Below are 17,589 nucleotides of genomic sequence, written 5' to 3' on the forward strand. Positions count from 1 at the left end.
ACAAATAGAACTACCATACGACCCAGCAATCCCACTACTTGGCATATACCATGAGAAAACCATAATTCAAAAAGAGTCATGTACTACAATGTTCATTGCAGCTCTATTTACAATAGCCAGGAGATGGAAGCAACCAAAGTGTCCATTGACAGATGAATGGATAAAGAAGATGTGACACATATATACAATGGAATATTACTCAGCCATAAAAAGAAACGAAATTGAGTTATTTGTAGTGAGATGGATGGACCTAGAGTCTGTCATACAGAGTGAAGTCAGTCAGAAAGAGAAAAACAAATATCGTGTATTAACACATATATATAGAATCTAAAAAAAAAAAAAAGGTCATGAAGAACCTAGGGGTAGGACAGGAATAAAGATGCAGACCTACTAGAGAATGGACTTGAGGACACCGGGAGGGGGAAGGGTAAGCTGGGACGAAGTGAGAGAGTGGCATGGACATATATACACTGCCAAATGTAAAATAGCCAGTGGGAAGCAGCCGCATAGCACAGGGAGATCAGCACGATGCTCTGTGACCACCTAGAGGGGTGGGATAGGGAGGGTGGGAGGGAGGCGCAAGAAGGAAGAGATATGGGGATATATGTATATGTATAGCTGATTCACTTTGTTATAAAGCAGAAACTAACACACAATTGTAAAGCAATTATACTCCAATAAAGATGTTAAAAAAAAAGAATGGTCCCTTCTATTCTCAGTTTCTCAGGTGTTATTAATCAAGAAAGGGTGTTGACGAGTGCAAGATGCTTTTTAATTGCATTTATTGAGATACTTATACGATTTTTCTCTTTTACTATGTGGTGAATGACTTTGATTGGATAAAAAGAATGAAATTGACTCTCATTAAACCTTTTCGCTGTCTGCTGTGGGTTTCATTTTTCATTTTTGTTTGAAAGGTCCAATCACAGACCAGTCTAAAAATGTATCCTGAGTTCCACCACACCATAAAAACTTAGAAACACGCTTTCTCCACTGGCCTCCTTTTCTTCTAACCAATTTAAAATCTCAATTTAACACCTCTGCGCCCCTCTTCTACTTCCCAATGGCGAACCACCCACCCCTCAGGCTAAGCAGAAGACCTTAGGACAGAGCCAGGACCCCAGGGCTGGAACCACAAGCCCTCCGCACCTTTGGTTGGCCTCGGGGGGCCGCCCGGTGGCGTTGGTACGACTCCTCGGCCTCCGTCGTGTCCCCAGCCGGCCACAGCCCCTTCCTCTAAGCGCAGATGCTGTCCCTCCGCCAGGCCGGGGCTGACAACCTCCTCACTTGGCTCTGGTCCCGGCTGCCTCGCCGCCCGGAGGGTGCGTAGGAGCCGCCCAGGCGCGCCCCCTCCTGGCCCCGCGGGTCGCCCGGCCGCCGCCGACGGCCCGCCAGCTCCCGGGACCCAGGCGCGCCGCCCCCGGCCGCAGCCTCCTCGGCCCCCGTCAAGGTGCCGGATTTTCCAGCTGCGCGCCTTCGCCCCGCGAGCGAGCCGCTCCCGGAACCCAAGGGCGGCGCGCCCAGCCAGAGAAACCAGTACCCCGAGCGCCGCGAGGAGCGCGCACGCCGACCCGGAGCGCCCCCATTGACGAGCATCCCCGGCCTGGGAGGAGCCCGCCCCGGAGCGCCCGGGACCCGAAACACCCAGGACCAGGAACGCCCCCGCGGAGGAGCATCCCTAGACTGGGAGCGGCGCGGGTCCGCGGCACCCCCAGACCGGAAGCACTGCGGACCCACAGCGCCCCCGCGGAGGAGCCGGAGTGGGAGGACCCCGACCGAGAGCAAACCCAGTCAAGGAGCGTCCCAGACCCGGGACACAGCCCAGGCCGCGGGGCCGGGAGCAGCGCCGCACCCGCGGCCTCGGCCAGCCGAGTTTTGCCAGACGCTTTTTCTTTCTTCAGACTTTCTGTTCCTTTTTCATTTTCAGCTTTCTCTGGTTGCCTTATCTGTTGCATTACGCTCGAGGCTCCTCTCCTTTCTGGTTTCACGGTGGTAGGAAGGCAGCTGTTGCTCTCTCACCTGCCTCCCTGTCGGGTGTCAAGGGGGACAGCCGCCCCCTCCCCAGCCTCGGGACGCCTTCTGAAGGTAAGGACAGACCTGCCTCTGCCACCTGCGGCCCCTCCCACTGCCGTCTGCTGTCGGTTGGGGACAAGGGGCGACCCAGCCTCAGGGGCAGGGGTTCTGAAAGATCCGTTAAATATGCATGCATATACGTATAGCTATTATATATAATATATATTATTTTAAATAATTAGCATATATGCATACATATGTGTGTATCCACACGAATAACTGGTGATTCAACAGCATCAACTTTCCCTAATAGCGTAGTTTTAGTGGTTAAACCAGTCCCCGTTTTTTTCTAGAAAGGTGAGAACGGCTAAAAGAAGTGATAGTTTTCATTTATAAAGCAGTTACTTGTGTCTGACACTTTTAGATGCATGATTTTCGCTTAAGCCTCCTACAGGCCAAATGCAGTATGCTTCTTAAGAGGAGGGGAACCGAGCCCAGAGAGGTTCAGTAGTTTACCCAAGGGCATCCAGCTACTAAGTAACAGATCCCAGATTCACACCCAGATTTTCCTGATTTCAAAACCTTCGTGTCCATCCGAGGTGCCTCCAGGAGTTAGAAGCCCGGCAGCTGTACTGCGGTTAGCAGACCAACAGATGATCGGGCAGCCCCTTCAGGTACAGGCACCTGAGCTCACTGTATTACATAACACCCATTTGGTGCTGTGCAGTGCTGGGCTCTGGGGCCCACTTTCCAATCTGAGGGTCTTGGATGGGCCAGGAGGGGGTAAATTTGGAGGAAACTGGGTTTGTGCAGTTTCTGGGCTAGTTGCCAGCACAGCCATGGGTGGAGGCTGGGGAAGCGTAAGGGTAGCAACAGCAGACATTTGTGTGACCAGGACTGCGGGACGGGAATGATTCTCCTGGCCTCCCCAAGAGAAACCTATTTCGACATAAATTCTTCCTTAGAGTGGAAGTGTGTGCACGCATATACACGCTTGTACGTGTGCGTGATGTCCAAGATCATTTTCTCCGCCTGGCATTTGATTGTTTTGTCATCTCAAAAGATGAATGAACGAACAAACACTGTTTGATCATTTCACCTGGCCTAGTCTCAGGTTCCTTGAGGGAAAGAGCTCTGAAGTGGCCTAACAACTCTGAGTTTCTGTGCATTATTTTTTCTAGAGAACCGTCACTTTGCTCAGAATGGGGTCTATAAACAGGGCAGCTGGGCAGAACGAGGGGCTCAGGAGATGGCCATTCGGATGCTCTGGCGGCGCCTTTGACTGTGTAGCCTTTGGGGCAGACAGAGTGGCCAGCTTGTATCTGACCCTCACCCAGGGTCACACAAGTTTTGGAAGAGAGCCTTTTTCATTTAGAGAAAACTCCATGCCACTGGGTGATTTAGGGAACGTTTGTGAGTTTTCTTGGTGTTGTGTGTGTGTGCACATGCACATACGTACCTACATGTGCACACACACACGTATTCATACATATACATGCACATATATTTGTATCTTAATTATTAGGTATTCTTATTAAATATATGTTTAGGATATTTTAAATTTACTTTTAAGGATAGAAGTAAGTCCCCTGGATCAGTGTCTGCCTACCTTGGCTACATATTAGAATCATCTGGAGGATTTTTACAAATCGGTATGCCCAGACTGTATTCCAGACATCTAGGTGGAACCCAGACATCAATTATTTTTTTTTCAAGCACCAAGCAAGGATGATTGCCCTAGACTTAACATCAGTCGTTAAAACATACTTTGCAAGATGTCATGATTTAAGAAGCATGCCACAGGTAGAAGATTACCTTAATCTTTTAACGATGGATCAGATCATCACGTAAGACTCCAAACTGTACATATTTTATGAATTTGATGCTTTCATTAATTCAGCCAATAACAAACAAGCAAACAAACATAAGATGATAGTATGTCAGTTGGTGATAAGTGCTAGGAATAAAAGAACAAAAAGTGGGAGAGCAAAGACAGAGAGAGAGAGAGGTCTGTGTGTGCGCGCGCGCGCACGTGCTTGCGCGTGTGCACTCGGTCACACGCTTGTGTGTATTCGCTCTCAAGCAGATGTTAGATTTTCTATGTTAGATTTTCCATAGATTGCTCAGGGAGGCCCTGTACAATATAACTACAGTATCAACCAACTCTAAAGGAAAGACAGGATTTTTAACTAATGATAGAGTAGTAATTAGTAGCCGTTTGGGAAAAATAAATTAAGTTAGACCCTATCTTCGTACCAAACAACAAAGTTAATTGTTAAAGGGTAAAAAATTAAATGCAAAAAAACCCCATTAAGCCATAAAAATGAAGAAAATACAGGTAGGTATCCATCTGACTACTGAAGGCAAAGGAATGTTCTAAGTGTAAAAGTTATGGAAAAGTCACAAAAGAATGATAGGTTTGACTGCATAAATATAAAATTGTCCGTATGTTAAGACATCAGAAGAGGAATTGGAAAGGAACACTATGCAACAAGTTGAAAAAAAAAACACTAAAAATTTAAGAACTGGACAAAAAAGCATAAAAAAATGGAAATAAAATAGCTAAAAAATACATGATTAATATTTTGCCTCATTTATACCAATAGAAATGCAGATGAATAAACCATGAGAAACCATTTTACCAATTTAAATACCTACTTAGATTTAAAGAATGAGAGTGTTCAAATGCTTCTGTGGGTCTAGGGGAGGGATATTGTCTTTCACTGTTGAGGGGTATGAATGATTACATTTCTGGGTGCGGTTTGGTGGTATGCATTTATCATGTTTAAAATGTACTCTTTGGGGCTTCCCTGGTGGCGCAGTGGTTGCGCATCCGCCTGCCGATGCAGGGGAACAGGGTTCGCGCCCCGGTGAGCCTGTGCTCCGCAACGGGAGAGGCCACAGCAGAGGGAGGCCCGCGTACCACAAAAATAAATAAATAAATAAATAAATAAAATGTACTCTTTGACTCCTAGACTATCCTGCCATGAAGTAGCACCAAGAAAATAATAAGAAATGTAGATAAGTAATAATAGCTTAGTGATATTTATTATTCACCATTTACTATTTGCCATAGTAACTCATGTAACCTTCACATCAGCTCTGGGAGATAGTATCGTTCGTTATTCCCTTTTACGGATGAAGTGATTGAGGAACAGAGATGGTAAGTGACCAGCCCGATGTTATTCAGCTGGTAAAGAGTAGAATGAGGATTCAACCAGCCAGTCTGGTGCCAGAGGTCATGCTCCAAAAACTGATCTGTACTGCCTTACACGAGAAGATGGGCATGGGGTTATTTTATAGTAAAATACATCTTGTAAATTATAATATATCCTCAAGAAGGAGTATTGTGTGGCGATTAAAATGATAACAGAGTATTTTTTGACACAGGAAAATGCTGTTTTATTAAGTAGGAACAGCAGGATAGGAGATTATTTAAAATCTTAATTATTTGAAAATATATAGAAAAAGTATAAGACAATGCTAAAGTATTATGCATGTTGAGATTATTTTCTTCTTTTCTATTTTCATGTTATAAGTGTCCTATAATGGGAATATGTTACTTTAGAAATCAGAAAATTTTTTTCAGAGAAAGGAAGAACAAAAGAAAGAGAAGAAGAAATTTTAAAATTATGAAAAGGCCGAAAAATGGCACCATCATCAAATATAACACTAAAAAAACCCCAAAAATTCCCATACGCAAGAAATGTAACATTTATATCCTCCTACATATATTTTATTAATACTTACTAGGGTATCTATGACAGATTTTTCTTTTGGAAATGAGTTGCACTATTTAATATCTTAATCTTTTAAATCCATGATATGTACGTTAAAAATTTTATATATACACATACAGAGAGCAGGGCAAATATCAGCTAATTTGCATACTGGGATCTTAACATGTTTCATATTGAAACTTAGAGTTAACTCATCAGAATGCTGAATAATCTCATAATAACTTTATCTCGTAGTAAACCCTGATAATTAAAAAAAATCGAACAAAAAAACCCAGCAGTGCCTTTTGCAAGGCTGTGTCGACCTAAACCAGAGGAAACAACACTTTTCATTCTGCCTGAGATAAGAGGATGGAGAGAGTTAATAATAAAGTGTGGGGGGGGGGGCTGGAGGACTGATTTCAAACCACAGCCATATTCTAATTTGGTTATGAATAGTTGGCACTTTCCATACATACTATCCCTCTGTCTTTACATTATTGATTATTACCTCTCGGAAATTACATCAACGGCTTGGCGATGTTATTCATAAGGCTTGATGTGAATGGTCTGGCAGTTTAGCCATTAAACTTCACCAAGGATTTGGGCATTAACAGTACTCTTTTTCAGTATGGCGGGGGCGGTGAGTGACGGTTGGTGGAAGAATTATTTGGGGTTGAGCGTTTACCATGCACCCGGGAAGGCTTCATAAATACTTACTTCAGTACTTTTGGCAGATAGGCCTTCTTATCAACCCCATTTTGGTGATGAGCAAACAGGCTCTGTGACTTCTAAGTAACTTGCCCGACGTTGCCCAGCTTGTCAAGACTCAAGCAGGAATGCCAGTCTAGTTGTGTGTGCCCCAAATCCAAGCTCTTTCCATCGTGCTGTGCTTCCTCTGCCCAGTGGGGCTAGGTGTGTGGTATACAAGGAGCATGTGTTGGTTTATGAAATAGTCAGACTTGGTGTATGAGCCCCAATGCACCCTTCCTCTACTCTCTCAGCTTGTAATTAGTAGAACCAAAGATAGGTTGCAGTAGGGTCAAAATTCAACACAGATTTGCGTTCATTGAGTGGATGTGGATTAGGCATCTGGATTGTAGGAAACTCCCAGATTTGTATCTTCATTTCCTAAAATAAAAACTAGGGCCATGTGAGTGTAGACACGTGCACACACCTTTTCCTCTTAACAAGAATTAATCCGTGCTTACTTTGCGGGAGGCGCTGATTTTAGTGATACAGTGATGTGCATAACAGACTTAGTTCCTAACTTAGTTCTGAAGAAAGATCAATATTTAAAAATTCCGCCCATAAGTGAAGATTGTGATGAACATTTTGGTGGTGTGAGAGGGAAAAAAAGCGGCTGTAACACACACACACACACGCACACACGCACACATACACACACACACCTACATGGGCAGACTGTCCATTCATAGGATGGTAGATTTTCTGGAAATACTGTTGTCCTCAACCTTGACTTTGGAGGTAAGATTTAGTAGACCAGACCTAAAATACAGCAGGCTCTCTTGTCTTAGAATTTGCATTATTAGGGATTTCCCCTGGGTGCCCAAATTTATGCCTTGAAATTTTATTAATTCTACATGGCTGGAAGTTCTGAGGAAAAGTGGTGACTCTATGAAGGGATATGAAAATTTGCTGGGCTGAGTTTTTTTAAGTCTGTATGCCAGAAGACTTTTTAAAACCTCCTGCATGAGACAGGTATGCTTTTGTTTGAAAGTCTTGGCTGAATCTGTCTTATTCTGTTTTCCAGAGAAACCATTTGAAGCAGAATCATAAACATGCATCGTAGAGAAATACCCCTGACCCTTTTGGTGCTTATGTTTTTAGGCGCCTCAGGTAAGTAATTATAATCCATCACAAACATACTTCATTGGTCGTCTAGAGGGAATATCAAAGTTTGGCTTATTTATGTGGAGGTGGTTTCTGAAGATGTTGAATTTATTAAAATTTGTGGTTTAAAATTTTACTTTAGAAAGTTGCCAACCGTTTGGTATGCCTGGAATAAAGAATAAAAGATTCATAGGACTGGGATCAAGTAAAGACTCATGTGTAGTTACCAATAAAGAAAGGATTCAGCCCTGTGAGTTTATGTAGAGAGCAGAAAGTGAAAACTTTTATCCTGAAATACATTTGTCTGAGATGAAAATTTGCTTAGCTTCACTTTATTTGAAACTGAAGTGATCACAGCCATCCTTGTTACTGATTTTTACAAAGTTTTAACACATTGTTTCCTCCCCGAAAGGAAGGCAAAAATTCATCTCATTATCTAGGTAGTGAGGAAAGTGAGTGAGAATACCTTACAGATCTTAAAGAAAATATTAGAGTTGGAAGGAATACGTAAGAAAGAGCCTGCTTGGACCAGGAAGGCAGGTAGGCTTTGTGTCCGGTGTCAGGTACCGATTTTAATTTATTAGCAGTCACTGCTTGGAGACTTTCCCTGAGAAGGTTCTGAGACCTCAGCAGGGTTCTCTGAAGAAGAGTTCCGTGATTGATTAACAAGGTTCTCCAAAGGCTTTGGAGAAGAAGGAAGGGGCACAATTGTTGATTTGCCTTGATCCAGTATCTGGAGGAGGGGAGACATGAGCGCATGTCCCCTACTTTGAGAATTACTAATGAAGAGATTACAGTTTGGTTATTGATACTTCCAAATAATTCAGGTCCAATATCTGGGTATATTTACTTAAGAGGATCTATGTATCGTTGGGATCCATACAATGCAACACTACCCAGGTGTTAAAGGAAGGAGACAGACCTCTTCTTGTTGATATGGAAGGACCTGTCGGAACAGGTGAGAGAGACCAAGGTGTAGGAAAGTGTGCATGATATGAAAAGGCCCCTAGCTCTAAAGGCCCTTATAGACATAGGCTGATAACCTTGCTCCCAGGTTATAATGAAAACATGCTGCAGGCTCCAAACAGCCATGCAGCCTTTGCTGTAAGGATGCTAAGGTCCCAGCTCTCTGTCCTTTGAGGTATTTGAAGAGCACCTTTTGTGAAGGGGTCTCCCTAGGCAGACATGACAGTATTTTACGTGTCAGATTCATTTAGCTGAAGTTAGATGACATCCTATTATTGCCCAAACTCAAGACAATTCCAAACCCAGACATCATTGCAGAGGCTGTAGTCTCTTGACCTTACTGGACCCTGGTGCTCCATTCATGGAAGATGGGGAGGGTGTTCTGGGCCATCCATACACCTTGAACTCCACTCACTTCTCCAATCAAAAGCCATTTCAAATCAACAAAGCCTGCAATGTTAAATGTAAGATTAGATCTCTGAAGCCATTAGCTGCCTGGGGAATATGAACTTTCAACTGCCAACCATGCATCCTGGAGAGTATGAATTCCAGGCTAGGTTTCTTTAAGTGATAACTGTCCCCAAAGAGGAATAAGTGCCTATGTCTGTACAAACACAGGCACAGGGGTTCATAGAAGCTTTTTTTATTCATTGATTTTTATTGGAGTATAGTTGATTTACAATGTTGTGTTAGTTTCTGCTGTACAGCAAAGTGAATCGGTTATACATATATCCACTCATTTTTAGATTCTATTCCCATATAGGTCATTAGGGTACTGAGTAGACTTCACTGTGCCATACAGTAGGTTCTTATTAGTTATCTATTTTATATATAGTAGTGTTTATATGTCAGACCCAGTCTCCCAATTTATCCCCCCCCACCTTTCCCCTTTGGTAATCATGTTTGTTTTCTACACCTGTGACTCTGTTTCTATTTTTTTTTTAATAGGTTCATTTGTACCATTTTTTTTAGATTCCACATATAAGCTATATCAACTGATATTTTTCTTTCTGTTTCTGACTTATTTCACTCAGTATGACAATCTCTAGGCCCATCCATGTCTCTGCAAATGGCATTATTTTGTTCTTTTTTATGGCTGAGTAATATTCCACTGTATATATGTACCACATCTTCTTTAGCCATTCCTCCATCGATGGACATTTAGGTTGCTTCCATGTCCTGGCTATTGTAAATAGTGCTGCAGTGAACATTGGGCTACATGTACCTTTTCAACTTATGGTTTTCTCCGGATATATGCCCAGGAGTGGGATTGCTGGATCATATGGTAGCTCTCATAGAAGCTTTTTCATGATTGACCAAAACCTCGAAATCACCCAAATGTTCAACACCAATAGAATGGATAAATAAATTGTCAAATACTACCACAATTAGATACTACACAGCTATGAAAAAAAGAACAAATCATTACTACATGCAGCAATATGATTGCCCATCATAGACATAATGGTGTACAAAAAGTCCGGACACAATAGAGCACATAATGTATGATTTTTGCACTTCGTTATATGTAGATTATATTTCTAAAACGAGAAGGTAAATCAAGCTGTTAATGACCTAACATCCTTTTAGGTGTCAATTAAAACTTACACCCACATTTACACACGCATCACACCTTCTAAGCTGAAGTCCTGAATTGTAAGATAAGGATTTAATAACAACCACCAGATGCAAGGTTGATGTTCATTAAATGTTGTGCTTCCAGGTAGGTTTGACAGCCATGTTTGCAAAGAGTGTTTTTGTCATTAGAGCCACTTCCTCTCTACCTTGTGGTGAACAACCTTGTGGTTAAAACCGGACAGTTGCTTCGAGAAATAAACCCTGACTATAGAGAAAGCATGTTCTCTGTGGCCTCAGAGAATTGCTCTGTTCAGTTTAAGAGTTCTCTCATTCTCAAAATACAGTCAGAGGTTGCTGCCGGAAGACAGGATACAGGGAAGGTCCATTCACACTGACTTTGAACTGTTGGAAGTGAAGAAGGAGGGGAATGATGACCCTGTACAGCACAAAGGATCAGATAAATTTCTAAAGCCAGAGTATCTGGGTTAGTTGAGAAAGAAGGAAGAAGAGAGAGAGAGAGAGAGAGAGAGATCTTAGAACGCGGAAGTGACAGATACCCAGATTTGGACTGAGTCAATATGAATTAATTATCAGTATGAATTGTATGCATCATGTATTGAGTAGCCACACGGTAACCTAGAGAGGTAATGGATTTATACACACGTAGGCGCGCCTTTAACCATCCCCACGTCTGCCCGGGGAATGCTTAGGTAGAGTGGTTGAGAACGAGACCCGTGAGACTTCTGACGATACAAGTGGAAAACTCTGAGGTCTCTAGGTTTCTCTTGTTATTTTCCTTGGAGATTCCTCAGCTAGGGATGTTTTGGGGTAGGTGTGGCAATACTGTGACTTTGGTGGCTTTCCTTAAGAGGAAGTTGTAATGTGTAACATTTCTTTTAAAAGATTACAGTGCATTTATGTGTCTTCTACCTTTGGTAGGTTAAGTTCCGGTATCTTCCTGTTTGGGAGAAGCTGTTGGAAGGTTTTTCTGTCTCCATTTGTATAGTGAAAGTGCCTTGGTGTTAGAAAGATTGACCTCCTGTTTTTTAGTGTTGGGAAGATTGACCCTAAAATAAAAGAATCCACAGAGATGAGACGTTGAGATTTTTCAGGATGTTCCTAACCCAGCTTCTTCACCTAATGCATTAGGGAAAAAAATTTTCCTTTGTCATTCTGTTTTTATATTTTTCTTTTACTTTGCTAATCTTTAGAAGAAACTTGTACCTCACGTCTTCACATTACTGCAGTTGAAGGGGAACCTTTCTATCTGAAGTATTGCTCATCTTCATCTGAGCGTGAGAATAAAACAGCCATCATAAAATGGTACAAAAATGAATCGCATGGACCCCTTGAGCTGAGCTCGAGTAGTTCACCCAGAATTATTTTGCTCGATTATGTTTTGGAGTTTTGGCCGGTTCATTTGAATGACAGCGGATCTTACTCTATCCGAATGGGGTGAGTATACCTTCTCTTTGCGTTGGCGTATTTCATAGCACTCTTGGACTTTGTTCAGCAAATCAAATATACAGTAATTGGGAGGGTCAGATAATCCATCCATTTTCTTCTCCCTACTCTTCCTACAACGTGAAATAAATACTTCATTCTTGAAAAATTAAATTAAATACTGCCCTGTGTTTATTTTCTTAGCAATCATAATGAAAGGAGATGACCTTAGTATGATTTACTTTTAGGTGATCCTTGCCAAAGATAAGTGAGGACTGAATGAAATTCATTTTTAAATTCAGCTGCTTCTGTTACCTAGAGCTGCCGGTCAAAGGAAATAAATGGCGAGGGCTTCGTAATGTTATGAGCGGGTAGTGAAGGAGGGCAGTGTCAGCTTCCTGGGTGGTAACCTCAAGCTGGGGAGCTGGGTTGGAATTGGTGTAGACACATCCTAGTCCAGTTTTCAGGGGTTCGTTGAGAGCCAGGTGGCGGTACTGGTGAAAGACGTGTGTGTCAGCCAATCACAAATTTATAGCCAGGGACAGTGAGAGGGGAGCACTGAAAGGGCTTTGCACAGCCTTCTCAGGCTAACCCTAGAGTCTTCCAGGATATTCGTCGTCAAGAATCCTAAATTCTGTGAAATGACGGCAACCCACTGAATGTGTCCATGATTATTACTGAACTTGGTTCTCTTTATACTTTATTTTGTGAGATGGGGAAGGAGTAACTGGGACAAGAAAACTTCTGTGTGATGAAACGTTAGTGAGAACATTGATGGCATAGTGTTTATCCAGTACATTTGTGATGTTGTGTCTGTAGTTATGTATGTGTGTATTTTTATAGAGGTTTGAAACTGACCTGTAGAAACTAGCTCAGGGCCAGGTGAGGGGTGATGGTGTGCTGCCAGATGTAGCAGCTTTCTTTCACGAGTGCCTCTGGAGTGAGTCCTGATCCTTATCAACGGTGCCTTTGAGAGCAGCGTGAGATACCACAGTGAAATCTTGATAGCACTCCTGTGGTTTTGCACAAAAGGGGGTCATTTTGGTTTGTTTTTATATATAGGAACTCCCAGGAGTTAGAAAGAAGTTCAGAAACTCTTTTTAACCAATGAATTTTATGTGACCTTTTAAGAGGGACCATTCCAGAAGTGGGTCACAACTGGGTCTTTTCAAACTAAGGTAGAATGTATACTCACAATAGGGGTAGAGGAAGAACAACATCTCCCTGATCCTGATTGAAGAAAGATGTGATTTAAATGCACAAACTATTCTGGACAAGGCAGAAAGGACAAACTGATGGGGAGAGTCAGTCATCTACGAATGTCACTTGGAGACAGGGAGGGACGGGGGCATTAACTGTCTTTCTGATGTGAAAGGTGGAGAACACAGCCTGCGGTAGGAAGAGAAAGTGGACTCATCAGGTGGAGGCAGGTTGTCAGAGAGGCGTGGAGGGACCAGGAAGAGGACAGGGAGGGTGGCGGGCCCAGAGTGCTGTGTGATAAGCTTTGAAGGTGTTGGAGGCTGATGAATAACACGAGACTAAAGCAATGGTGGGAGCAGCAGCCTTGACAGTGGTTTTGAAAATAAACGGGACCCTACACAGGAGAAGGTGGTTTTGAACACCTGGGAGCATTGAAGATAGAAACTTTTTCAAATATAGTGCAACTGGTGAACAGTATTCTGTTTTGGCACAGAGGTGTGTGCGCGTGTGTGTGTGTGTATGCATGTGTGTACGTGTGCATGTATGTGTGTGTACATCATTTGGGTGAGTGAGTCTTTGTAGTTTTGTGTGGGAGTCATCAATGAGCAGACCCTACTCCTGGAATCCCCCTTTAATTTTTCAGGAGTCCTCTACTAATAATCAAATGTCTCTGGAGACTGATAGTTTAATCCTACGGCGAAAATCGCATTGTCTGATCAAAGTTTTGTGAGAGTATAGTATTGTACAAAGCACTTCTGTCCTTGAGGGCCAAGCTAATGTGCATTTGATGTGCATCTTGGCCCTATTGTGTACCAGGTGTGTCACCTTGGGCAAGTTAGTTAACCTTGCCCGAAGGTTAGGTTTCCCGTCTAACGTAAGGAAAAGAGTCATCTCAGTGCACACACGTGGTACAATACCTGGAACTCTGTGAGTGCCAGTTTTCTGTCCATCTGATTGTAGACTCAAAGGAGAGCTGGAAGAGCCTCTGGGGGGCGAGTACAAATGTGTCAGGCACACAGGACAACGTAACCTCGTGTAGTATTTAGTATATGGATCTCTATAGAACGTGCAGTTCAAGCAAACATGAGATTGCAAACATCTTCTTTTTTCAAAGATCATTTCCACTACTAGATTTAAAATGGATAACCAACAATGACCGACTGTATAGCACAGGGAACTCTGCTCAATATTATGTAACAACCTAAACCCCCAAAAATTCAAAAAGAATTTTAAAAAAATAGATACATGTATATGTATAACTGAATCACTTTTCTGTACACCTGAAACTAACACAACGTTGTCAAGCAACTATACTCCAATGTAAAATAAAAAGTTAAAAAAATGATCGTTTCCAAAAATGCTGTTAAAATTTTTTCTTCCTCTACATTCCTAACTTCTAACCAGAAGGAACAACAATGGCAGCTATTCAAACTAATTTTTGCTTAGTAAGGCACTTAAAGTGCTAATATAACTACATGGAGAGCAGCCACTACAGACATGGTTTACTCGACAGTAAGAGAAGAGGATAGGAACAAAGTGCCCTGAGAAATATAAAACGCAGTGCATATATACAGACCTTCAGAAAGCATTATAGTCCTCATGAAACCACCTCCACTCTCCCATCCTGGGTTAAGAATCTTTGAACCTGTCCGTCTCTATAGATCATTGACGTTTTAAACATTTCTGTCCTGATATCCATAATACATATGGTCTGATGTAGGTTTGTGTGTGAGAGTGTGTGTGTGTGTGTGTGTGTGTGTGTGTGTGTGTGTGTGTGTGTGTGTTTAGGACATCTCGGGTGTTTCTCATTTACTACCCCCTCCCCCCCTCCCATGGCAGTTATTAAATATCTTGCTGCACTGAACCAAAAAGAGACAGAGCGGGATTTGGGCATCAATGAATGAGTCTCTTTATACAAAAATAAGGGAAATTTTTCACTGGATTGGTTACTAAAAGGTGATATTTGCAAAGTCTCTGTACTAATGATAAAATATGTCTAACCCTTTATTTCCTAGAAATGATATGCATGACTGGAAATTAAATGTCATCAGAAGACCTAAACACAGCTGTTTTACTGAGAAACAAGTAATGAGTAAATCTGTGGAAGTTAAAAAATCTTTGCAGGTAGCCTGTGAACATAGTTACTATCAAAAACTGGTCAACAGAACGTTATTGTATAAGGTAACGCTTTTAAAATATTTTAACTTAAAACTTGACAGAAAAGACAAAATTCCAAAGTGAGGGTCTGATGGCTGTGAAGCATTTTGGTCTTGTAACATACAAACTGTGAGTCCACACAGCTCAGGTGGCCTGTCTGAGCTCCTACATGTAACGCAAGTGTCGAGGTTCCTGCCCCATGCTAGGCATTCAGTAAATGATAACAGCTTCCTCTCCCTTCCTTAATTTTCCTTTTCTTTCAAAAAATTTAATTTTTAGGAATGCTAGCTCATTTTCTTCTGCTGCATATACTTAAAATTTTAAATTCTGTTGTATATGTTTGTCCTGAATATATGCATTTACAAAATTGGAAGATGGAAAAAATGAATGATGAAGATAACAGAGATCATTCATAATCCCACCGGCCAGAGAATGGGGTTTTTCTCCATGTACTTTTAAAAAGTGGTATTTTCCTTTATCCACTAAAAATTATATTGTGATGATTTCCCCACATCTTTAAACATTTTCCCAAACATGGATTCCATTGTATATACACTTATATCCAAGCCCCTGTTATTGGACATTTGTTCATTTCCTACTTTTCACTATTATTTATAAGGCTAAAATAAATATCATTCCCGTAACTCAGAAGGTGTATTATGATTTTATTCTTTAACTAAATCCCTAAAAGTAGAATAACTGGATCAAAGGCTATGAGCATGTTTATGGCTTTTGATTTAAATTATCAAGCTGCTCTCCAAGCCCCTGTTATTGGACATTTGTTCATTTCCTACTTTTCACTATTATTTATAAGGCTAAAATAAATATCATTCCCGTAACTCAGAAGGTGTACTATGATTTTATTCTTTAACTAAATCCCTAAAAGTAGAATAACTGGATCAAAGGCTATGAGCATGTTTATGGCTTTTGATTTAAATTATCAAGCTGCTCTCCAGGGAGCTGGAGAGCAGTTTAAAACCCTCTTTTTCTCATACCACTACCACATGGGAATGAATACTTTAAGAACATTTAAAAGTGTAATGTGCAAAAGTTCTGTTATTCTTAGTATCTTTCCCCCATTTCTTTCCTTAATAACAAGTTAAACATTTTTATGTATTTATTGCATCTCAGTATTACTTCTCTTGTGAACTATTTTCTTCAGTTGATGTACCTTTTACCTGTTGAGTTGTAAGAGCTCCTTTAGACAATACTATGGAAATTGTATATACACAAGTATATATGCAGTCACATGTACATACATAATATGCATACACATACATGCACACACACAACACAAATTATATTATTTCTATAGAGCCACCAACCTGAAAAAGTGTAACTCTGTCATGGAAACTTTGAACAGCTGTGAGAGAGAGTGGTCTGAAGAGACAACCTTGAGAAAGTTCAAGCTACTGATGATGATTCCTTAGAAATGTTTGTTTGTACCTTTTGCTTGAACACTGTTTACTTGTGATTTTTCAAGGGAAGCTCTTATCCAAAATGTTTTCCAAATATCTGTATCAGCCCTGAGTTGACTTGACTCTATTTCCTGTCACATGTACAAATGTTTTTATAGTATATATAAATTTGTGGGGATCAGTGTACTGGGTTTTAAGAAGTCCCTCTATGCAGGTATTTGAATTTAGAAAATAGACGTATTGAGAATGTTTTTAGCTAGAAAATTGAGGGGAGGGGAACAAGGAAACTAAATCAGTAAACGATTGGAAAAATAAATATATTTTATATGCCTTGGAATCGATATTTTAATGTGCCTTAGAAAAAATAAGTTTGGGTTTATACAAATTTGGTGTATGCAGAAACAATTCACTGATGTGAGATACACATGTGGGTGCTTCACAAGCCCATTCTAAGCACCCTCTGGGTCTAGCTCCGCTTGCTACCAGCTTTGGCAGCTTTGAGAGGAGTCTGTGGGCAGTAGCTGCTCCTTGGTTGGTATTTACAGGAACAGGGTCACGTAGTGAAGGTTAGCAATTTAGTTTCCATTTTCTCCATCTCATTCTTAGATTGCTTCAGAACCTATTTATTGGTACCTGATGGCTGGATTGAAAAAGGTGGCAGTTTTGTTATTATTAATTCCTACAACATACAGAAATTTGTGATAGAGAGACATGTTTGTGTGTGCCTATACATTGGAATATTTTTCATGAATTTCTAATCAGTCCACTGTCTTCTGGTGGAGGACATCAATGGATGTGGGTAGTCTGCTAGGTACCTGGTTCTCTGAGTAATTCTGCTCCCACCTCTACTACCTATCCCCAGGATGGGTAGTCCTGAATACATGGAATTCGGCTAAAAGCATTAAGAAATAGAATTGCGTGGAAAATTTTGACCCAAGCAGGGATTTTTTTTTGTTGTAGTGGGTTTTTTTTCCTTTCTCCTCTTCCTCCTCTTCCCTCTCTTTGTGTGTAAAGAGAGAGATTAAAGGAAAATGAGGAAAGCAGCTACAGTGCCCCCTATACTCTATTTCCCAGCACGTATTAATAATAATGATAATACCAGGAATGGGACTCTATTTCATTGTTCCAGTAGAGGCAGTGCCAGATCACTGAGACATTTGCTCAGAAATTGCTAGTTTTTATTCTATTTCCCTCTTTCTCTAAAGATTCTTAACTTTAAAATTTTGAATTCTTGTCATATGATA

General features: G+C 41.3%; 1 protein-coding gene across 4 annotated transcripts in view; it reads left to right on the forward strand.

The window, feature by feature from the left end:
• Window positions 1-1,549: 1,549 nt before the first annotated feature.
• Window positions 1,550-17,589, forward strand: part of IL18R1 (interleukin 18 receptor 1) — a 39,245-nt gene continuing 23,205 nt past the window's right edge. For all 4 annotated transcript variants that reach the window (XR_448476.4, XM_007118514.4, XM_007118515.4 and 1 more), the window contains exons 1-4: window positions 1,550-2,085; window positions 7,504-7,589; window positions 11,339-11,582; window positions 14,786-14,951. Coding sequence is in view for 3 of the 4 variants with exons in the window: in XM_007118514.4 (XP_007118576.1) it covers window positions 7,532-7,589; window positions 11,339-11,582; window positions 14,786-14,951 (468 nt within the window). In the remaining variant the exon portion in view is untranslated. The remainder of the gene's footprint in view (window positions 2,086-7,503; window positions 7,590-11,338; window positions 11,583-14,785; window positions 14,952-17,589) is intronic.

The sequence above is a fragment of the Physeter macrocephalus genome, chromosome 12 (assembly GCF_002837175.3).
Source record: "Physeter macrocephalus isolate SW-GA chromosome 12, ASM283717v5, whole genome shotgun sequence".
Taxonomy (NCBI): Eukaryota; Metazoa; Chordata; class Mammalia; order Artiodactyla; family Physeteridae; genus Physeter; species Physeter macrocephalus.